General features: G+C 33.3%; 1 protein-coding gene across 1 annotated transcript; it reads right to left on the reverse strand.

Annotated features, from left to right (window-relative positions):
• Positions 1–12670: 12670 nt before the first annotated feature.
• Positions 12671–18173, reverse strand: LOC131039396 (large ribosomal subunit protein uL16). Its single transcript, XM_057972126.2, has 5 exons — positions 18010–18173; positions 13725–14043; positions 13441–13623; positions 13201–13282; positions 12671–13018 (listed from the first exon to the last, which is right to left on the reverse strand). Exons 1-5 carry the CDS (start codon positions 18017–18019, stop codon positions 12944–12946), a joined length of 669 nt encoding a protein of 222 aa, XP_057828109.1. The 5' UTR covers positions 18020–18173; the 3' UTR covers positions 12671–12943.
• Between the last annotated feature and the right edge of the window lie 6505 nt (positions 18174–24678).

Genomic DNA, 24678 nt, shown 5'->3' on the forward strand with positions numbered 1-24678 from the left:
TGCAGACATTGACATTATTCAATTTAATTTAGCTAAGGCAAATATGCAATTTGCACAAGACTAGAAGACTGATATGACTTTTTGGAAATTGACTTTACATCACATAACATTTAATCAAAATAAAAGTAGTAAATTTTTTTGAGGTCAAAAAGGTGGATAATAGATGGATCTAATTTGGGATAAGGACTATGTCCATGCAACATGAACCTAGAATCTCAAGCATGGACTAGTGACTTATCCATTAAGGTCATTGAGTCAAAATTTTAGCACAACACAAATAGAAAAAAAAAATACTTTGACACAAAAAAAAGGAACAGCAAAAGACGCATAAAACTAAAATATGGCATAAATATTAACTTATATAAAGGGTAGAGTGCAACTTGTGAGAGAGAGGTTAACTCATTGTTATGAGTAAGAATCTCCCTAATTCACAACCACTTAAATTGAGAGGTGAATGTGTGTGTTAGGCAAAGTTTTTAATTTGGCATTCTAGTTTCTTAATTTTTTCTATGTGTGTGCATTAGTATTTAACAAAATATATCCTAATGGTACCAATTCTTGCAGTATATAGAAATTGAGGTTGAGGGGTAGATTGAAGGGGTTTGAATGCATGGACATGGATATGTAGGTAAAATAGTTTTATAATTATTTTACCTCCCTTAACCAACCATTTTATTCTAGAATTTTTAAGTATAGCTACATCAAATTGATTAAGGGCCTCTTCTTCTAACAAAAGATTGTATGATAAGCCATTTAGAACAAACTAGAATTTAGTTTTGTGAACTACATCCTCAAATTTATATTTTAAGACAAATTATTCTTGAAGACTTGTGTTCAAATTTTATAGACTAATTTTAAGGAATTTGAGTTTAGTCGTGATCATACTCAAGGTTGACCAATTTGAGTCTGTCTCCTCCAATCCTTAATACTCAAGTGACATTTTTTCAAACTTACATTTGAAGATCATAGAGTCTACATAATAATATTTGAAGAGTCTAATCAACAAATGGTTTAAAGTTCCTCAATTTTAGGATGGTAGGTTTTTGGTTTAATCTCTATTCTCCCTATCAATATGTCAAGACCTTTTGCTATGTGGTTTTATCTTTTTCAACTTTCGTTCCATATGAAGTACCTTAAGGAAGATCGATATATCATAGATCTAGGTTGATAGTTAAATTTTTAGCAAATACAAACAATTGATTTCCCTAAATGGATTTTCCTTTTTTGTCCTTCATCTCTTAAATTGTGTTAAACTTACCTCCAATTATTCATCTCTTAGCTCTCCTAACCATTTCACTTTTAGTTTTTCTTCTACATCTTGAGGTGTGGTCTTATAAGGGCCCTTTGATGCTTTCTACAAATTTATGAGGCTGAAATCCAAAAGGACTCCAAACTTTAGACTCGATATGTTGTCTCCCCTTGAGAGAGGATTCTAGCTAGGAATTTTTACTTGTGAATAACATTCAAAAACTTGATCTATATGTGTTTTCTTTGTTGTTTGTGAGTGGTCTATGATTCTCTTCTTTTACATGCAACCCTTCTACTACCTCTTTGCACCTCAAATCACCTCTATTTTCCTTCATGAGAGATCCCTTGGGCCTCCAAAACCTCTTTTCTTTCCTCTATATTCACCTCTCATCTCTCTATTGAACACATTCACATGTAGAAGGACTCATCCATGAATACTAAATTTATATTTAATTTCCATACATGTGATTAGATGTGGTGCATTGATAGCCTATATTTGAATCTATCCATGATTCAACTCTAATCTAGTTATAATGATAAAAAGACTTTGATTTACTGATAAACTTATAATATAATAATTTATTGATTAGTAGCATACTCTTATAAAAAAATGGCTCACAATCTTACATTTATTTTTAGATATTCTCCTTCTATTTCAAGATTATAACTTTATTTATATAAATCATTTTTATGTGGCTTGTGATCCAAGAAGCACAAAAATTGTTGGACCTTTTCTTTGGACACCATGGGTGTCAAAATTTGAAGGAAAAGGTAGGGAGAGGAAAAGACTATGATAAGTATGATTCCCAATAAAGAAGGTAAAGAATATAAAGAATGCAGATCAAAGGGAGGTAGTACAAAAGGTTCCTAAAGAGTTTTATAATAGAAAAAAGTGGGGAATAATGATATAGAAGTAATAGTAACTCACATCAAATTTCAAAATAAAATGAATTGAGATTAGGAAATGAATTTAATATTTTTTTTAGAAGTGTAGATATATTGTTTTAGATAAGAGTGCAAACTTCTTATGTATTGTTAGATGAAGAATCATCCCCTCCATCATTCCAATCCAATAAATAAGTTGAGTTATTGCTCATGAATCAGCTAGTATTCAAACCTAGAATCATTGATTTGTTGAAAGAGTGCTCTAGCACCAAACAAACTAGCCTCTTAATGACTAGTACATCATTGATTAGATGTTGCTTATTTTAAACACAACAAAACATTTGTGTTTTAATTTGAAACGAGGTAAATAAAAACTAGAAGATTTTTTTTATATAATTAAAAAAATAGAACTAAAAAGCTCAAAGTACAAGTGAGATAAAAGAGATTGAATTTTAAGATTATACAACTTGACTACTGGAATCATACTTACAAATAGAGCTACAAATATTGTACACATAAAAAAATAAAATAAAAAATCATCTAAGAGATCAAAATTCACCTCTAAGGTTGGGGTCCCATGGGGGGGCTTCCTAAAAAAATTCAGTGTTTGCTACTAAGATTTTTAAGGATTGTTTTAAAGTGGGTGGTCCCACGAATTTTGTGGTGTAGTTCAGACTTAAAAGTTTAAGCTTTGAAATTTATGGAAGGTACAGTCTCATGAATTTTTCTATTTAGCATATTAAATTCATTCGTGTGTGAGTAAATAAATATAAAAAATAAAATAAAAATAGTGGATAAAAATTGAAACTTTAGATTATTGACAAGTGGCAAACAAAAGTTTGAGCTAGTGGGGGAATTTCTAGCCCCGCACCTTTTCCACCCATTCAAATCTACAGCCCTAAAAAGTAGAGGCTGCTATTTTTCAAGAAAAGATTCTTCATGAGACTCCCGCTCCTTAAAAATAGATCATAAACCCCCACTTAAAATTGCAACAAATATCTAAAGACTCCTTTACCAACTACTCATTTTCAAGAGTTGTGAATTCACATTAATTCCTCAATAAGCACAAATTAACATGATTCAAATTTTAATATATTTTGTTTATGTATCTTAGCAACTTAGTAGAGACTAAATAATACAAAGAACTAGTAGTTCATCCGAAAACAGGTATGGAAGTTGAAATGCGCTACATGTATACATGATCAATTATGCCCTCGTCTTGGAAATGCCTTTGTCTATGGTGCTAATGGTGGTAGTGCTAGATCCCTTCCATTTCCATTGGTTGCCATGGTTCATGGCTCATGTTTTCACAATATCACCAATGCTATTGGTTATTTTTTTAAGGTGGATTACATTATGTCTAATATATGTCCATTCTACTTTTTTTCATATTTTGGAGGGCGTAAAAATTTGTATGGTTCTTCATGAGGTCATTTTGATGGTCATGGATAGACGATGGATTCAATATGAGGTTTAGCTTCTTGGTGGATAGACGATGGATTCAATATTATCCTTACCCCTATTGTGGACAAGGGTCCTTGTCCTACCTCCTCGATGATGGTTCATTATTCTCCTAAACTGGTGACTCCTAGGGTTGATATATCCCAAGAATATTCATCATCCCATACTAGGGATTCTCTTTAGGAAACTTTTATGGTCTCTCATACTTCAAATTACGTTTTCTTGGTTGCATAATGTGTGAGGATTCATGCTCCACCCAATCTATGGATATAGCTTAGCTTACAAGTTACAACATTTTTGGGTAGACTTTCATTATCTTTATGGAAGGAAGCTTTGGTTAAGCTGACAATTGAGGACTCCCTTCTCTCTCCTTGATCGGGGGAACTTTTAAATGGTGTCTTGCACAATTATACAAAAATGAAAGAGATGTTTTTTTCTAAATGTAGGAAAGGAGTTTGCAATTATGTAGGATGGTTGTTGTAAGGTTATAAGGCCTTTCAAAATGTAGTTTAGATGTTAAATGTTTTGTGACTAGTTAGTAGTTTTTTTACCGACGATCTGATGTAACTAGTTTTTTAGGAGCTTGTTAAAACCTATCTACCTTTAATAATAAAAATTACGAGTATGGGGAGAATAAAGAGTAGTAATGACAATATCTAAGATAACTACTAAACCAAAATTGAAGTGGATATAAAGGTATAAGAACATTAAGAATGAAAATCTAGTGTTTTGGAGCATTGTTTCCATCATATACTTAAATGTCATGTGTATAATTCTTGTGAAGTAGAAGAAATGAGTATTATTATATTTTTAGTATATGATGGTCATCCATCCATAATACTAAACCCATACTTGATGTGATACAACAACTTATAGAGCATGTGAAGTGGTGACTACAAAACCGTAATGCATATGGATAATTATAGTCATTTGGAAGACATTAGGAAAGAAATGCAATAAAAATAGTTTATTATCAAGCTATTGTGCAACCAAAAAAGAGAGAAAAAATAAAAATTCATCTCATATGTAGATGCAGAAGCAAACTCAAACACTCTACAATGTGCTTAGAACTACACATAACAAGGAGGTTATAGCCATCAACAAAAAGGGGGTGGAATCAACAAGGAAATGAAAATAGAATAGCCAACAATGTAACAACTAGTAGCAACTTGTATGGACACGGGTTCCAAGGAAGAGGTTAAGCACCAAAACCACTATTGAGTTGCAACCTGTGATATAATCAAGGACCCATAATGAAGAAGTTCCCTACTAATCTACAATGGCCCAATTAGTATGCACATTACAAATTAGTATTTGATCAACACAATAATGAATATTAACAAATATTAATAAAGATGTCTGATAATTAACCAAAAAGGAGAGATAACATAATACAAAAAATGAAGATAGATGAAGATAAAATATAGATGTAATGAAGATTATGATATTCAATTGCTAGATTGTGGTGGAATAAAGAATACCACCACCTAAACTAGCTCTTAAGTAAGGTGTAAAACTCTTCAAATTAATAAGTATCGTGACCCTACTTTGGAGGAAGAGGTTGTTAAATATTGTGGAACTGTTACAGTTATTAGAATACAAAAAATGAAGATAGATGAAGATAAAATATAGATGTAATGAAGATTATGATATTCAATTGCTAGATTGTGGTGGAATAAAGAATACCACCACCTAAACTAGCTCTTAAGTAAGGTGTAAAACTCTTCAAATTAATAAGTATCGTGACCCTACTTTGGAGGAAGAGGTTGTTAAATATTGTGGAACTGTTACAGTTATTAGAAAAGGTGGTATGTGAGCATCAACATTAAATGGCATCAAAAAGAATTGTGAACACGATAAATGTATAGCTTCATTATTAAGAAAGTATACTTGTTGCATTTAAGAATATATTGAATGAGGAAGTATTGCACAAATCGATGAAATCATGATTCTTGACATTGTAAGACAAACAAGGTGTGAAAAGGAGGCATAACATATATTCTTGTATTCAACAAGACAAAAGGGATTTAAATGCCATGATGGGCATTCTCCTAAGTGGAGATGAAAATTGATGATGTTGTATTTGATTTTGGATAAATGGTAAACATTTATTTGGAGGAGATATAATAGGAAGTCCAAGGCTCCAAGATATTCTGATGATTCTAAGTCTAAAAGGTTACAGAACTATGAATACCCTTGGTAGACTAAAAAAATGTAGTTCAAATTGGAGATGTTACATATAGAAGAAAATTTCAAAGTGATTAACTTAAACAGAATTAAGATTGATTACTTGGATCAACACCATTCAAAAGCAATTAGAATCATGCCAACCTAATTTGGTAGTACTAACAACAACAATCAACGATCAAGGCAATTTTCCTAAGAGAATATTTGAGGGAACATGCATAAGGTCCCAATCCTTTTATAAGGTGAGAGAGAAATATAGACAAATACTTAAATTTACATAGAAAAATAAATCAATTGAAGAAAGTACAATATTACCAATAAGATCTCCCACTAAATCTAAAATTGAGAAGAATAAATATATCAATAGCAAGATGGTCAAATTCAATGGATATGCGACTCTTCAATTGGTGACATTAAGAAAGGTTGTAAAACATGAGATAGAATCCCCTCAATTATTTAGTGTTTAAAGACATAAACTCCTACATCGATCTAAAATATGTTATGCAAGATAAGTATGTCAACTTGACTTATATACTTAAAAAACTAATGTTTATTGGTGATGACTACATAAAGAGGAAATGCATGTAAGAAGGCTAAACTTACACTTCAAGACAAACTTGGATACCATTGTTGCAATTTTATGGTAGAGTAGTTCAAAGTTGAAGTAATATCAAAATAGCATATTAATCATTATAGAAGAGGATGGAGGAAAGAAAATATTTCTATTAGATAAATAGAGAAGGCTAGGAAAGAGCAAGGCTCACAATAGAGGATAACTTTGAAGAAGCAAATCTAATCACCTAGATTTCAAGAAGAAATTAGTCTTCAATTGTTCCATGCAATAGAAGATCATCTAAGGAATGAATATTGTGAGATAAAGAGTATTTGTTAAAGAAAATATTATAGATGTGGTGGAAGATATATGAAACAAAAAGGGATAACTTGAAAGTCTATGGAAAATCAAAAAATGATGAATATGAGATAATTTGTTGGATATATTGATGTCTAAGAGAGTTTGGGAAGAGAAAAATAAATTGAAAATTGCAAACAAGATGCGAAACCTTGACATCAAGGTCCAAAACATGAGAAAACATAAGAATATGGATTGTGAAACCTTCCCTTTTTACTATAGGGAAAAATAAACAAAAAAGATACACAAGAAAAAAAAATGTTTTTCTCTATATTTGAGAAAATAAATATAGACATTGGGATAAATGGAAGTTCAAAAATCATAGTGGGTATGATCTAATTCAATGGACAAATGGAAATAGTTATTCTATGGTGATTTGACCAGAAAAAAAGGAAAAACTTGTATGTAGATATTTTTGTTTCTTGAATGTGGTGTGTTAATTATTTATTTCCAACCTCCTTTAACATTGAAATATTAAGAGTATCGTAAGTTACACAATCTAGTCCTTCATTGAAAGATTTATGGATGTGTTAAGGTATCAATTGTGTGAAAATGGGAAAACAACTACCATTGTGATGTCGTTTTCCTATCACTTACCATTGATCATATTTCTAAACTAAGATTTGTATTCAAGATATGTTGAGCATTATGGATTGGACTAGACCTCGAGAAGTTATTTATTCATTTTATTTGAAAATTATTGAGAAAAAAATTATACTAAGGCAACATTAGTTGACCAAGCTAAAGTAATGGCCATTTGAACCTGAATCCACCTAACAATCAAAATGAGGTGTGAATATTTTTTGTCATAGATTAAGTTATTAAACTTTTACGAGAGGATATGTAATAACTACTCTCCTCGTGGAAGTATTAATACATAAACAAAAAAATTATTGTAGAAACAATCGTGTTTAAATGTTTTTCTGACTTTAAATAAATATCAATATTTGCTCCTCTTTTAATGTTTTTTTACCGATTGAAACTATTCCATATTCGTGTGTTTGTTTACAAGCTAGTACTATGCAAAATTTGGCTCAATGGGGAGAAGAACTATTGAATCATGATCAATAAGTTATCTCTAGCATGTTATAATGGAGATAAAAAGCATTGGCAATGGCTCTTTAAAAGTTCAAGCATTGTGTTAGCTTCACCTTTCAAGTTTTCCACAAACCATTAAGATTTATAATATTTCTAATATTTTTTATTAAATCATTTATTGTGATGACATACATCCAAGTGGTTAATTTTATTTTTTAAGTATTTCAATTTAAAAATAATTATCCATCTAAGAAAGAATTATGATAAACTAAACAATCTTTGTCAAATAAAAATGAGCGAAGAGATTATGTAATACCCAAATTTAACAAATGCAACACTAATGGTCAAGCCTTGATTACTAACACTTCTACACACAAAGAAGCAATGTGTAAAAATTCACACTTAGGGAGAGTTGACATCATCTTCATCCATAAACACTAGCATGTATATCAATGACATACGTAAGCTTAAAAATCACTCTAGTGAGGTAACAAATCAAAAGAGTGAGCATAGGAATAGTGATGCAAATCAACTAAACCCCCATGGGATGATAGGGGAGATAAAGTCTCACCCCATACTAAGAGAATTAAGTGCATAGGCAAACAAACCTATCACCACACAAAATAGAGAATTAGATAAAACATGGTTTGTTTAGCTTAATAAATTGTTTCTAATAGATATATGAAGTAGACTCGATAATTAGTAAACATTATGCATACCTTTCCTTAACCTTTCTAAGTCCAACTATCCAATTACTTGGTTCCAAAGTACAATAAATCAATAACTATTTGATTATTCCCATAATCGTGACACTTAAAGATAATAAGAAGTGTCATAATACAAAAGAAGTTTAATTCTTTTAAAATGCATTGAGAACACAAACTATGTTTTTAGTGCTCCCAAGAATAGACAATTCATCTAATATTCTAGAGGAATAAGTCTCATTTTTATATCATTGAAGAAGATAAAAAAGTAACGTATATAAGAAATATTTGTTGTTATAGAGACATGTTTAATACTCCCGTAGTGAGAGTTTACCCTTGATTTTTCACATTATTTGTGATGAAGGACCATTCACTACAACATTTAACCCTAATAAACTAACTTAAAAAGTAATAGTGAATTGAAGGTCCTACTATTACAAAACAAGTGTGCCAAAAAGCAATTTAAAAATAGAATGATCTTTCCTATAGAACCATTATGACATGGAATTTGATTCTACATAATTTTGTAATGATAAATCATGTGCATGTATCCTAAAACTCGTTTGATAACTATATTTCTATTTTCATTAAAAGATGGACCTAAAACATGATTTGTTACATGATTTTTTCCTTGAAAAATATTTAAATTTACTTCTAGTTTTATTGGATTTCATAACCCACCCAATTCTTCATTTGAGTCAAAATATATATATATATATATATATATATATATATATATATATATATATATATATATATATATATATATATATATATATATTGAAAACAAGATTTATCAAATGATTATAAAACTCATAATTTCTAGTCGAGCAAATTTAACCACTTTGATATTTGTTTTCTTCAAAATTATATAACGAGAATAACACGATGTTTGATATCTCAAAAACTTTTACATTGATGAACATTCTTAATTTACACATTGAAACTCATTTTCAATATAAGAAATAATTATGATATAATGGTCAATGACTCCAAGATCCAAGCTTCGGGTTTGCAATCTCAATGCTCTAAGCTTCCAAACCAATAATAGGTAAGTTTATCACTTGACATTGTGGAAATAAGCATAGATACAAACACGCAACATTCAAAATACATATATTTTGGTCACACAAAAGACACTCAAAAACATAATTTGTCCTCGATATAAAGAGATACACGCTAGAGTTTCTTCATTATGGACCTCCAAGTCTAATAATGTTTTTAAGGAGAATCATACAATATCTCAAACAGCTTACCTTCATTAATCGATGCAATGGAACTTGCAATGGAACTTGCAAGTAATGCTCTAAGCTTCCAAACCAATAATAGGTAAGTTTATCACTTGACGTTGTGAAAATAAGCATAGATACAAACACGCAACACTCAAAATACATATATTTTGGTCACACAAAAGACACTCAAACATAATTTGTCCTCGATATAAAGAGATACACACTAGAGTTTCTTTCATTATGGACCTCCAAGTCTAATAATGTTTTTAAGGAGAATCATACAATATCTCAAACAACTTACCTTCATTAATCGATGCAATGGAACTTGCAAGTGTCTTTCTGAAAATTTGCAAAGGAGAATCATACAATATTTCAAACAGCTTGCCTTCATTAATGGATGCAACGGAACTTGCAAGTGCCTCTTTGAAGATTTGCAAACACCATCTCTCCATATTCCTAATCACGAACACACAAAGCTCACTCTTCTACTTGAGAATACTATTGCAAACCTCCTACAGCCAATCAAATCCTAAATCATGCTAAGAGTACCAACTTTTAAATATGGCTTTCGGCAAAGTTAAAAAAAATACATTCCTCTTTATTTTAAAAATATCCACAAGAAAAACGATTCTTATTTTCATGCTCAAATAAATGCATTCATTTTCTCAGTGATGTGAATACAAAATAAGTGTTTATACAGTTGTTTATAAGGGTAGGCAATATTTTCACCAACATGGCATAGTCAAATAGAAAACCATAAACAATATCAAAATGCCTCCTCACACAACAAACTTGTAGAGGTGGCTTCACTATGTGTACCTTTCCAAAGCCTTTTCTAGCTTTTTCCAATTGTAAATCTCCCTCAACCACAGATCTCCACAAAACAAATTCTAGGGATGTTTATCTTCATTGGCTCTCTTCTCAATATGCAACGCGAATAAGAGTCCCAAGAATTACAAGTAAAATCCTCACATCTCACTCCATGTTTCTCAAGATCTCATAAAGCAACTTAAGCACCAATTTGCTTATACCAAGACCAACTCACAATGAGCAAATACAAAATGATCCAAGTGCTATAAAATGGCATCCATCCTATTCCTCTTATTTATAAGAGGATGAGCAACAATATAAGGAAAACATGCTAGAAGCTTTGTAAAGGCCGAAGCTATTCTGGCTCCAAAACAGACCTTTCATATAGCGTGATAGCAACATGATAGTCAATCGCAACCATTTATTGCAAAATCGACAGTGTAAAACACACAACTAACATGCGTGTTAGTCAATCGCTACTGTCGTTTTGGAACCAGAATAGACACATCCCTTTGCAAATGGCCTTGCCATCAATAATTAATGAATCTTAAAGTTAGGCTACAAAGTGTGCACAAATCCCAGGGCATATCAATTTCAGCCTCAAGAATACACTTACAGTAATCTCCGTAAATTAGCTTCCATTTATTGCAAAATCGACGGTGTAAAACACACAACTAACATGCGTGTTAGTCAATCGCTACTGTCATTTTGGAACCAGAATAGACATATCCCTTTGCAAATGGCCTTGCCATCAATAATTAATGAATCTTAAAGTTAGGCTACAAAGTGTGCACAAATCCCAGGGCATATCAATTTCAGCCTCAAGAATACACTTACAGTAATCTCCGTAAATTAGCTTCCTCCAATGAGCCCAATGAGCCTTGTGCTCACCAATCCGTAACCCCGAAAATGTCAAATGCACTTTTCTCAATGTGCCACCAACATTAAATGTATTTCTAGCAAATATTGTCATCTCACAATAAATAGCATCCCACGTATATTGACAATAACTTTACATAATATCAAATATTCCTTTACAAGGTTTACAATTTCCCAGTTGTATAAATTGCAAAAGGGCAAAGTTAAGTTTGCAAGGGGCTAATCACATAATATCAAGAAGGTAGATTGTCTTGGGTTCGATTTTAGTACACCTTTAAGGGTATGATTCCCCCTCCAAATCAGCCACGTTTCCTGGTCCTCATCCAAGAGGCACCTGGACTTCGCTCTCCACGTAAATTATTTGAGGGTTATACAGAGATATAGTGACTGGAAAAAAATCAATACGTTCGAGCTCTCTTTATCCTTAAGAGAGATCATAGGGTGTAGCCTAAACATTATTAAAAAATTCCAACACAATCAAATCTAGAAACGATATTGATCCTCTCCTCTAAATCTCTTTATCCTGATTAAAGTATTCATAACATTCGAGCTCTCTTTATCCTTAAGAGAGATCATAGGGTGTCTTGTAGCCTAAACATTATTAAAAAACTCCAACACAATCAAATCTAGAAACAATATTGAAATCTCTTTATCCTGATTAAAGAATCAGGAAGCGTGATCTGAAACATTATGAAAAAACTCTTTTTAAGACAATCAAATCCAGAAACAATATTGAATAACTTTTGATATAGATAACAATGAAAAGTAAAGACACACACAAGTACTATGAACAAAGCAAGCAAAGAACTCATCCTGAAAATATGGAAAAGATGGATTTTCTCGGTCTAAGTCATACTGTGCATGGGGTATTAGCTCAGGTGTCGGTTTGCGTTTCAAGTTAAAACTTTTTACTGATGCAACCTTTCAAAAAGGGTGTTTCACAGTAATCGCTGCCCCACCCCAAAGAAAAGTACACTAATAATTCTATTATATACGTGTTAATATAATGTCAATTTTCACATATTAAGAAATTGCACATAAAACAAAATCATATAGCAAAATTGAAGGTCAGAATATTACTCCTATAGCACGTAAACAGTTTAATATGATGACGACGAAGAAAAACTATCTCCAAAGCTTTAGGCACGTTAACTATATCTGAAGCAACCAGAAATGTCATACAGTAAAGATAAGAAAAGCAAAGCTACCATGAATATAAACTAGATATTCCACTGCAAACCAACTAAAAAGACATCGATAAGGGACATCTACCAAAACTAATGGATCATGTGTGCCTGACAAATAGTCCAAACAGATTAAGGCACACTAATTATAAAAATTTAATTAACATAGCAAAATAAATGCATATTTCAATTGGAAGTATGATATCCATAAAAGGAAAATTAAAAGCACAAAACCAGATGTGCTTAATCATAAATTCTCGTATCCTTTCTCAGATGTAACTGGACGCAAGTATAAAGTGGCATTGGCTTGATCATAAGATCATTTCCAAAAATGTAAAGACAAATTTGACAATAATGTCAACACTACAACACTTTCCAGAATTGTCTGCAAATCAACATGCCTTGTTAAACAGACACTGCAGCTGATAGAAAAGCCCTTCCAGACTGCCTGTTTGATAAAGGCCCATGGCATCCCAAAAGCTGATTCCAAAATAAAAATCAAGAAGATAAAATTAGGGCATTATTACATTTTGTTTTTAGCTACTTATGGAAATGCTTTTGTAAAAACAACCCTTTGCATTCACTCCAGTAACAAACTAGTTCCTTACACAAGCATAATTACATACAAATAGGGACAAATTTAATAGACTTAGTTAACAAACCTTTGCATTAACTCCATCACTAACAATGCGATTCTCTTCCTTCCACTTGAGGTAATCAACACGAGAAAACTTTGTAAAGCCCCTACAAAAAGTAGCGCAAGCAAATATCAGATTTCAGAAGTTTTTTAACAAACAGTCTGATGTAACTGGGTTTTTGGAACCCATCAGAACCTATTGACCCTTAATTAAAAAAACAATGATGTTAGTTAAAATGATGAGAAAATTTAATTACTGTCTCACCATTTTCTGCTGACAATAATCTTTTGTCTCCCAGGGAACTTGAACTTAGCACGGCGCAAAGCTTCCTGTGCATGATTTCCATTGTTATCTTTGCAGCGCACAGATAAGAGAACCTGCCCAATGTCTACTCTGGCACATGTTCCTTGAGGTTTTCCAAAGGCACCCCTCATTCCAGTCTGAAGCCTAGAACCAGAAAGGATAATCACATTAAATATTAGAAGGAAAGAAAAGATACAATTAATGAAAAGTTAAAAACATTGAAAGAGAATTTCCAGGAGGCAAACCTATCAGCTCCAGCACATGAAAGCATCTTATTGATACGTAACACATGGAATGGATGAACTCTAACACGGAGATGAAAGGCATCCTTTCCAGCAGCCTTTGTCATGTATTTGTTGCAAGCAATTCGGGCAGCCTCAAGTGCTTCACTGCTTACATTTTCTTTCTCCCAACTCACCAAGTGAACACAGAATGGAAATTCATCAACACCTTTCCTTTTCATGCCAACATCATAAATCCTGATCTTTGGATCAGGCACACCACGGCAATACCGTGATTTGGGATATGGCTTGTTTTTAATTTGACGATAACATCTTGCAGGTCCTAGGCAAACCAATCAAAATATAATCAGAGCGTGACAAACAATTAGAGAAATAAAGAGCATTAAAAGATGATCGCATGCATTGACTATGGCTCAATACAATAGGAAATAAGGATTATTCCAGTTTCCAAATCAATACAATCTTTCTTTAAGCTTGGCAAATTCCAACTAGCAAAAACAACAGGAAAAACTATTCAATGTGCCTGAAAGTTTTCAGGTATATTTATTAATTTTTCTTTTCATGAATGATGCGCTGAAAATGAAAGAACCAAGATTAAAAGGCTGCATAGGTAGAGAAACAACTCTGCATTTTAACCATTGATTCCCAAAATGATACCAGCTTCTTCAGGCTAATGATACCAGCTTCTTCAGGCTCGTGCCTATTCACTTTGGTATCATTCCAACAAATTGTCTCCAAATTTAGAGTAAGCAGGCTCACGATTGTCTATAACAAACTTAAACAAGCAAAGCAAGCACATACCAGGGTAACAGATTCATGAAAATATTTTTTCTGTGCAAAAAACGTTTCGCCTTCCAGTGACAAAGAAACCAGGATATGACCCGTTCATTATTATTCAATCCATTTTAAACTAAATTTGAGATCTGGTGTTGTTCATGCAAGATGAGCCAGATGCAACTTTCATCTTTCCCTTTAAAATACTCAATTTTGAGTGGTAACATGAAAATCACAATTGAGAACACCATTATTCAAATTAAGCTTAAAATGGCTAAAATCTTGCATAGACCAGGCCTGGATTTATTGCCCAGGTCAACAAAAACCTACAAAACACCTAATGGAGAATCTGTCGGGGCTGCTTCCGTTCACCATATATTTATTTTGTGGAAGCCAAACCCCTGAGAGAGCTGTGTAGTACATTAAGAAGAATGCACATTACCTTAAATCAAAATAATAACCCAAGTTGCAATCTCTAGATTAAACCCTCCTTTTTCTGAAGGTGGAAGCACACTAACAATAGCAGTAGGTAAATTTCAAAGAACCTTAATGATCTAAAATATATTGGATAGGCAGTTGGTAAAGAGATCAAACACACTATGAGAGATAAAACAAGACACTCAAGCAGAAATGAGGAAAATAACGACGACATACAAACTTTACATGATAGGAACAGAGCAGCTGACAGGTCTTGCTCAAGGTATACAACCCTTCATTGAACTTTTGACCTTTCCTAACCAGAAATTAGTTAGTGTTTACTAAATATTAAATGAGTACTTTCTTTCTGCCTGTGATTTTCTCCCAAGCGCTTCTCTAAATTACCCGATCTCTTTTCATTCTTTTCGCTTCTAGTGTCTTTTGTCTTATTATGGCTGATGTGGTTTGTCTTATTTGGCACCACATTAAATTTCCTTTGTTCCCCTTAAGTTTCTACGGGAGATGTATGAGGGGTGTTGGTTAATCTTTTTTCAATTTTTAGGGACATTAAACTACATCAGAATTGTAAACCTACTGTAGTGTTTTCATCGCTTTGACTGCCTTTAAAGAAGGTTTTTGATCAAATTTAGGCAATTAGCAAGATTACAAATGGATAACAGCATAAAACGAAGATCATATTGGAATTTACAACATTTGTAACAGTACTCAAAGTATTTCATTCATCATAAGAACAAACAGTAAGAAATTGTTATTTTTGTATTCTTCGTTCAATATATATCAAAGACAAAAAGTTGACTTTTATCAGAGAATAACACCAAAAAGGTTTCGCCTTGCACAGCAGAGTCGGCAAAGTTAAACAAGCACTTGGCGTTTGCAAAGTTATGCACAGATTTTGTTTTATTTTTTGACGATTATTTACTCAAGGGGAGTGATCCGCAAGGCCACAATTTACCTACCTCAAAAAAATTGGATTTAAGTATTTAATATGATAGAAAAATTAACAAATTATATATATAATATAAATTACTAATGAATTAATCCATCAGCGAATCTGAGGACTAAGGTGTGTTGGACTGCACCACTCAAGGCTGGTGTAAACTTAAGCATGATAGCGCTTTCAGAGGAAACCCAAAAGAATCTGGTGTTGGTTGCATATTGAGAAATCACAAATAAATTCTAGTTGGAGCAGCTTTAAAGGGGCTAGTGAACAGAACCAATAACAAATTAGAGGCTCGAGTACTGCTACTTGGGACTGCACATAAGTGATCATTTCACAATCAGGTGAGAGTGGATGGTCACTCCATGGTTATTGTTCATGCCACTGGGAAAGGGGGGCACCCAATTGGAAAATTAATAAAATATTGAGCCAAATTTGGCTGCTTGTAGATCAATTGGAAGACTATACAATAAGACAAGTGTAGAGGGAAATTAACACCCACGAGGATACACTGGCAAATTTTGCAATAGATGTCAAGAAGGGGTATACTGTTGAGAAGTCATTAGCCATGTGGAAGAATCTAGACCCTAGCCTATTCAAGAATGATCGCATATTGTTTAGAAAACAAACCTCTTGCAATGCCGGCAAGAAAGTTAGTCGCACATGAAAACAGAAGGAAGAACGTCCTTCAATATGGTAGGCTCTAGCACATGAAACATCACGGGTAGACACGTAGATGGCTCCCACGGCAGGGTTTTACTTTTACACGAATCATTCCATTTTCATTTAAGCGAGTATTGCCTCTCTGAGATTATGGATATCACAGGAAGATTGGTTGCCAGGAAGCAGCAGATAGCCTTTCTGGGTGAAATAATTAATCGATCTTTGGTTGAGAAGGGTATTCAAGGTTAGTGCAGTGATCATGATACACGCAGTCAAGGTAGCATTCCGTGATCTATTCCTCTGCGAGTATTGCCTCTCTGAGATTATGGATATCACAGGAAGATTGGTTGCCAGGAAGCAGCAGATAGCCTTTCTGGGTGAAATAATTAATTGATCTTTGGTTGAGAAGGGTATTCAAGGTTAGTGCAGTGATCATGATACACGCAGTCAAGGTAGCATTCCGTGATATCTATTCCTCTCCATTGCACACAGGTATAGAATTAATACAAACATTTATTCAATAGTTGTAATCGTCTTGCTGGAAGCGGGTGTATCAGAGGATATTAAAAAAAAACATTTGAGTCCTCGACTAGGCCTCAATGATGCCAGAGGCTCAAAAATCTTGGATGATGTTGTTACACTGGTTTTCATCCTGGTGCAGGATATTGGCCAATGTTCAAAGCATTCACAGCCTTTCAATGGATCCCAGTTGTCATTTCCGCCATGGGGTTCAACGATGATCAGCACAAACATCAATCTAAGTGGAGAATGAATTCTTAAAATTTTCCACGGGCTGCACCATCCTCGGGAATAGACGAAACCTTCGATGTGGAGAACCTCGAATTCATTGAAGTCCATCTGCTCTTTCAGTGGTAGATTAATATTTATGTTCAATAATCAAACCACCGAAAGATTATGAAGCTGTTAACAAGCTTCCTGGATGTGGACAAGGAGATGAACCTCAATGAATTCAATATCCAAAAGGGCCGGGAATGCAAACTAGAAAGATGGCACTCAAAGTTAAATCCAATGCTATATCAGGTCCGACGAAAACCAAAAATAACCACATAATGTAACAAGCGGTACATTTGTGCCCGTCACTGAGTTTTCTCCATCGACAAAAATACCCTTTTCATACACAAAAATATATATATGTGCCATCTCAGATCTTTCTTAAAAAAAAGTTTCTTACAGATACAGCAGGGACCAATAAAAACATGTAATATATCTCTAGTTTGTAATATAAGACGTTGAACCTAAAGTTGCCGTGGCCATGAAAAGTTGCCGTGGCCATACTGCAACCCTCAGCTTACATACCTTATCAGCGATTTTACATTACTTGTGCAAGGAATCTAGGGTTTCATTATATGTGAAAGATTTCTTATATTCTAGCCTTGGCGGGTTGGAACAAATTTCTCCATGATCAGCAGTATATTTTCAAAATCAAATAATAGAGAAGTGAGAATACAGACTTACTTCGACCCATGGCGGCTATGAATCTTCCTTGCTCGCTCTGCGAACTGCCTTCCGTGGAGTAATTAGAATCCCTATTAGATTTATTTAAGAGATGGACCAGCACCCTAGGGGGGTTTTTAGGGTTTCTGTGGCTAAACTTCTTATTATCCTATGAAGAGTTGTGTGTATGGGTTTATATTACAAGTACGCACCGCTAGGGAGATAGTTGTATCTGACCCGTATCCATGCTCCTTCAACGGTGGTGGGTATATTAGTGGGAAATAAAACTTCCCTATTTAATTAATCAAGTGATAGTATATTTTTAAGTTATTTTATTTTACTTTAAAATTATTTAAAAATTATTTAATTTCTTTAAATCATTTTATTTATTCAAAATTTATTTTATAGTTTTAGTTTTTTAATATATGTCATATATTTTAGTCTTTACATGTAGAATCCTTTCTACTTAATCAACACACAATCAACTTAAATAAATGGTGGGAACTAAAAATACTATATAGACATACAAATAAATAAAAACATCTAGTTAACAAAGAAGGATATGTACATTTTGTAAGCCTTGACTAAATCCACTCATCTTAAGTATATGGATTTGATCTTCATTTTTTTAAATCCTAATCCAAGTCAATCATGTATTTATACTACTAAACTTGGTAAGAATTGAACATGCAATTGTGGCCCCCAAATTATAAAAATCTAATCGAATCTTGAGGCCAAGTTGACTCAATCTCAATTAATCGATAAATGTTAACTTAAGCACAAAATATTCAAATTCATACGCTAGGATATTATATAAAAATTAGGCCTAGGTCATTTGATCATGTGGGAGGGAGCAAGAGGACATATTAAATAATCATTACAAAAGAATTTAGAACATTGTAGCATTAGTATATGTACCCATAAGAATAGATATAAGCATTGCAACGTGCTTATCATGTTTATAAACTTTTTAAAATTATTAAATTAATTTGAGAGATTGACTAAGGCAAAAGGTGGGAAGTTAGTTCCCTTCCTCACCTAAAATATAAATCTCTACAATGTTCTTTGGTGCCACTCTATCAAGATCGTTAGAAGTAAACACAACTCAAATGAGATCTAGTAATAGGTACAAGGTTTCATCCTCCAAGTTCAAACCAAAAGAAAGGTTCCAAACCACAACCATGATGATCAAGATAGCAGATCTAAGACTAAACCAAGGTGGGAAATAAAAGATTTTATAATCTATTAAAGTGAAGTAATGAATGATCATTGAGGCAATGTGATCTACAATAGAACATCTTCTTGTTGTATATGAAACTAAATACACAAGTATACTTCTTTGTTAATGAAATAAAATGCAACTACAATAATTATTTATGGAGTATGTAAGACATGGTAATTCTATCCTAACTACATCCTTCTTTCTTTGATGATGGTGGTTATATCAGTGAAAAGAAGTAAAATAAGTTTTGTACTTTAAGTAGATAGGTCAAAATTATTTAATCAAGAAATTAACACACAACCAAAATAAAGAGTTGTGTCCAAAAACACTTCACAAACACATACAAAAATAAATTTTTACTTAACAAAGAATGATATGTACAAATTTAATTTTAAAATATGGTGATACGATGTTACGTTATGGATCACATCATTCAATTTGTCTCATGATTAGTTATCAAATCTACATCAATTGAATTGTGACAAGTTACAAAATCCTTTGTTCCCACTTTGGTTTAATTTCACCTACTATTTTGATCACCACATGTATGGTTTTGTATGTCTTTCATGTGGTGTGAACATGGAGGATGTGACCTTGAACATATTGTTAGATCTCTTAAGAATTATGTTTACTAACAACAATTCTAATAGAATGGTGCTAAAAAGAACCAATATGAGTTTGTATGGTAGGAGAAGAAGGTTGCTAACTTGGACCATCACTTGCCAAATTCAAGCCCTTAGATTGATTTAGTGATTTTGACAAGTTTGTAGACATGTAAAGTAGATTGTGGTTATGAGTGTAAATATTGATGCTATGTGTGTCAACTTGAATTTCATCATCAGAATACCACCTGCAACATGTTAGTTTCACAAAATACAAAGGAAAATGCTACAGGAAATCCAAACTCAACCAATGAAACTACATGAAATTGATATTAAGATAAAAAGCCATATTATTACCTTCATGATTTAAGTTTCAGTGTGTCCTAACTCCACTGTTCCTGGTTGCATATGATTTGCTCTCAGACAAGCATTGATAGCTTCCAAGATGGCATATGAAGAATGGATTGATAACTGATAGTTAACTGATACTATGATATGCAATGCAAATGATTTAAAGCTAAATGATTATGCTAAATTGCTTCAAGATTAAAACTCACAGATGCATAAGTTTTCTCAATTTGTTAACTTGAAAAACTCACTTGAAGACTAACTCTTTCTCAACTCAAACTCCCACACTTATATACTTTGAGAGGATAAGATGATGTGGCCTGGATCAACGGTCATGATCAGCTCTGCAGATTTGGATGGTTGTGAGCAAAGGTGGAGGTTGAAAGAAAGGGGGAAGGAGAAGACAAGTGTCACTCATCTCACCTTGACTGGATTTGCTGACTGAGGGAATCTAGGGATGGTTGGAGAAGACTTAGGCATGAGAGGACAAGTGGACTCAAGTCCTTCCTAAGATGTAGGGATGTTGGAAAGAATATAGAAGAAGGTCATTTATTTTGGAAGTTGAAGATAAGTGGCTAATAAATGTTTTATTTATTTTAATTTTGTTGAATTAATTTAGCCACATGATGGATGAGTTGGCAAAGGAAAGATGAAGTGGAGATGGAAGATGAGTTGGAAAAGAGGTTTAAATAATTTAAGAAATTATTTAATATTTGAGACTATAGGATAGAAGAATAACCATTAAATACTAGATATTTAATTGATTGAAAGAATAATTAAATATTAGATATTTAATTAATAGAAAGACATAAAATGAATTAAATATATTAATCTTTTCAAATTAACTATTTAATAGAAGAATGATTATTAAATAAATATAAAATATTATTTAATCGCTCATAGCCATTTTTATGTGTATACATTTTGCCCCTCTTTGAAATGATGTCGAGACAACATTGTTTCAAAGATTAAATCAAGTCTTGAGTGTGCCTGATGGAGATAAAAATCATGATTGTGTGCCCCTCAGGAGATTGATCGTGAAATTGTTGAAAATTTTGGATAAGCAATTGATCTCATGATAATTGTAAAGGTCCTTCTATTAAATTCATTTGTGAAAAATAAATAAAATTGCCCCACTTGAAATCATTAATTACCGTTCCAAATGGTAAATATAAAATTAACCAAAGTTAATTTTAATCTCATTTGCATCCTTGTCAGCTTGTGGAGTGAAGAGAGTTGTCTTGGTGAGGTGGCAAAATGGTGATTTCATTGGAGAACCGTTCATTTGAGTGCATTCGACGATATCAGTGACCTCCTGACCATGGTTATCCTCATGGTATGATGAAAGAATAAGTATCTAGTAGAATACTAAGAGGGGGGGTGAATCAGTATACTGAAAAACTGATACAAAGTTCCCAAACTCAAATTCAATCACACAAAGTAAACATATCACAGTCAAGATCAATATTCATAAGAATACTTGACATCAACCGGTTTGATTGTTATGACAACTTAACAGTAAACAACTCCAATCTTGTAAACATCAACAATGCTTAATCATATCTCAACATATTCATCTCTCAATGCTTCTAGTTATCATGCCTTATCAAAAGTTAATCAAATCAACAAATAAGATCATAACCACAAAAACATTCACCACTTGACACAAATGTTTATACGTGGAAAACCCAAATAGGTAAAAACCACGGTGAGATGAGACTCACAAGGATAGCTATCTAAACTCTTATGAAGTTCGCCCTGTTAGGAGCCAAGCCTGTTAAAGCTTTACAATAAATCATGTTAAGAACTAATTCCGGTTAGGAATCACCCGGATAAGGGATTTACAAATATGCCTTGATGAAAAGCACAATATCCTGTTAGGAGTAACCTCATTGGAGGATTTAAGAATTCAAGCTAATGAACCACCTTGTTAGAGGATTTAATAAGTAACCAAGCTTGTTAGAGCTTACCCGGTTAAGGGATTTCACTTCTTTTGTAATTGTTAGAAAATAACAGGTTTTCTTGATCTGTCTGAATAGCACTACATTTGCTTGATCGGATCCTTTTAAGCTTCAATCTGCCTTTACTCAAAGTGCAAATCCATTCACCGGTTAGGCAACTACACACAACAAATTTCTGCCAATCTTGCCAACAACTTTTACAAACAACTTCATCGATCTTAAATACAAATCAATTAGGTCGGTAACACAACAAAAAACTAATTCTCATCGTCGAGATTACAAACAAGTTGGTACAATCTTGACCGTTAGAAATCATAACAATCTCTTCACATTCTTCAAGAAAATTCCAACCGCTTCATGATCACCGCTTCATCGGACTTTGTAATTCATCACGCACTATGCATTAGATGCAATCCACTTTGCTCCTTCCCTAGACAACAAACAAACATGCCAAAACAATCTAAACTTATCCTCATACAATGATCACATGTGTCTCCATCATTACTGCTCATCAGATAATAAACCAACAAACTTAATCGGTTAGGGTTTAACAACTGATAGGGTTTACCAGTTATATTGCATACAAATGTTTAACCCTTTGCACCGGTTTACCGGTTCAACTCACAAACTTAAGATACTGGTTTACAACATCTTCCACAAAGCTCTTCCTATCGGTTACTAGCCAATATCAAAAACAACAATATCAGCAATAACATGAATACCATTACCGGTTCAATTGACATCAATGACAACATATCATTAATGCAATCTATATGCAAAATGCCAACAATCTCCCCCTTTGGCATTGATGGCAATACAAATATCGCCTCTGATTGTTGTTGAGATTGGTGAATAGGAATCTTGGTTTACATTACCAAGTATTCACCTTGCTCTATCTGTCTTCAACCTATCGTTGGTTCACCTAATCAGACACATAATTCATCTCCTCAATCACATAATTCTTCTCCCCCTTTGACAGCAATGCCAAAGTGAAAGTAAAAACATGTAATTTTTCTCTCACTATGCATCAACAACATACTACAACTTGATGCTCCCATGTGGAATACATCCACTTCTTAATCAATCCATGTAAGATTCTACAAGTAATTCAGGGACTAATGCAATCAGCATAATGCTCAACTAACTTCATGAAGAGGGACAACCCCCAATTGACTTCTAAGATACTCAAAAGTGGTCTTAGGCAGAGGTTTGGTAAAGATATCTACAAGTTGCTCCTTGGTAAAAACATGCTCCAAGATAACATCTTTACTTTGAACTTTTTCCCTCAAGAAGTGATACTTCAATTCAATATGCTTAGTCCTTGCGTGCAAAACAGGATTTTTAGAAATGTTTATTGCACTTGTATTATCACACAAAATCTTTATTGGTTATGAGATTTTCATCTTAAAACCTTCCAAAATGTGTCTCATCCAAATAGCTTGTGTGCAATTCATATAAGCTGCTACATACTCAGCTTCAACAATAGATTGTGAAGTACAGCTCTATTTTTTACTACACCATGAAACTAGCCTTCCTCCTAGAAATAATGCTCCATCGATAGTACTCTTCTGGTCATCAATATTTCTTGCCCAATCAGCATCCGTGTATGCCTTCAAATCAAAATTTCCACCATATGGATACCATAACCCATAGTCAACAGTACCTTTTAGATATCTAAAAATTCTCTTGGTTGCCATCAAATGTGCTTCCTTTGGATTCTTCTGAAATCTAGCAACAATACCAACTGCATGGGCAATATCTGGTCAACTGTGAACAACATAGTGTAATTTGCCAATCATTGACCGGTATTCCTTTTCATCTACAAACTTAGATGTATCTTCCTTGGACAACTTACAACTTGTAACCATTGGGGCTCCAACTAGTTTACAGTCACTCATACCAAAAGTATTCAAAACCTCTTTCACATACTTAGATTGAGTAATGAAAATACCATTCTTCATTTGTTGTATCTGCAAGCCTATGAAATTTTTTATTTCCCCTACTAATGACATCTCAAACTCAGTCTTCATTTCATCTGCAAAACTATTGCTCATGTCATCATTACCTCCAAATATAATGTCATCAACAAATACTTCACTGGCCAGTATTTCATCTCCTTCAAACTTGAGATAAATGTTGATGTCATCACTGGTTCTAGCAAAGCCTATCTTCATCAGATGTGTATGAAGTCGTTCATACCATGCTCTGGGTGCCCGCTTTGATCCTTACAAAGCTTTATGCAGTTTGCATACCATGTCTTACTTATCTGTCAATGCATAACCATTAGGTTGCTCTATATAAACCTCTTCTTCCAATATCCCATTCAAAAATGCAGACTTAACATCCATCTGGTATACCTTGAACTTCTTATGAGCTGCAAATACAAGTAAAGTTTTGACACCTTCCAGTCTTGCTACTGGTGCAAAAGTTTCTCCATAATCTTCTCCTTCTTCTTGCGCATAACCTTTGCAGACCAATCTTGCCTTGTTGTGAACTACAACACCATCTTCATTTAACTTGTTTCTAAACACCCATTTAGTACCTATAACATTCTTGT

The sequence above is a fragment of the Cryptomeria japonica genome, chromosome 10 (genome assembly GCF_030272615.1).
Source record: "Cryptomeria japonica chromosome 10, Sugi_1.0, whole genome shotgun sequence".
NCBI classification, from domain to species: Eukaryota; Viridiplantae; Streptophyta; class Pinopsida; order Cupressales; family Cupressaceae; genus Cryptomeria; species Cryptomeria japonica.

What these genes read in the sequence shown, in the direction of transcription:
- LOC131039396 (XM_057972126.2), bottom strand. An exon ending in TCATGTGCTGGAGCTGATAG is followed by an intron (nt 13,624 to 13,724) that starts GTTTGCCTCCTG and finishes TTCTGGTTCTAG; the next exon opens with GCTTCAGACTGGAATGAGGG. An exon ending in GTGATGGAGTTAATGCAAAG is followed by an intron (nt 13,019 to 13,200) that starts GTTTGTTAACTA and finishes TTTTGGAATCAG; the next exon opens with CTTTTGGGATGCCATGGGCC.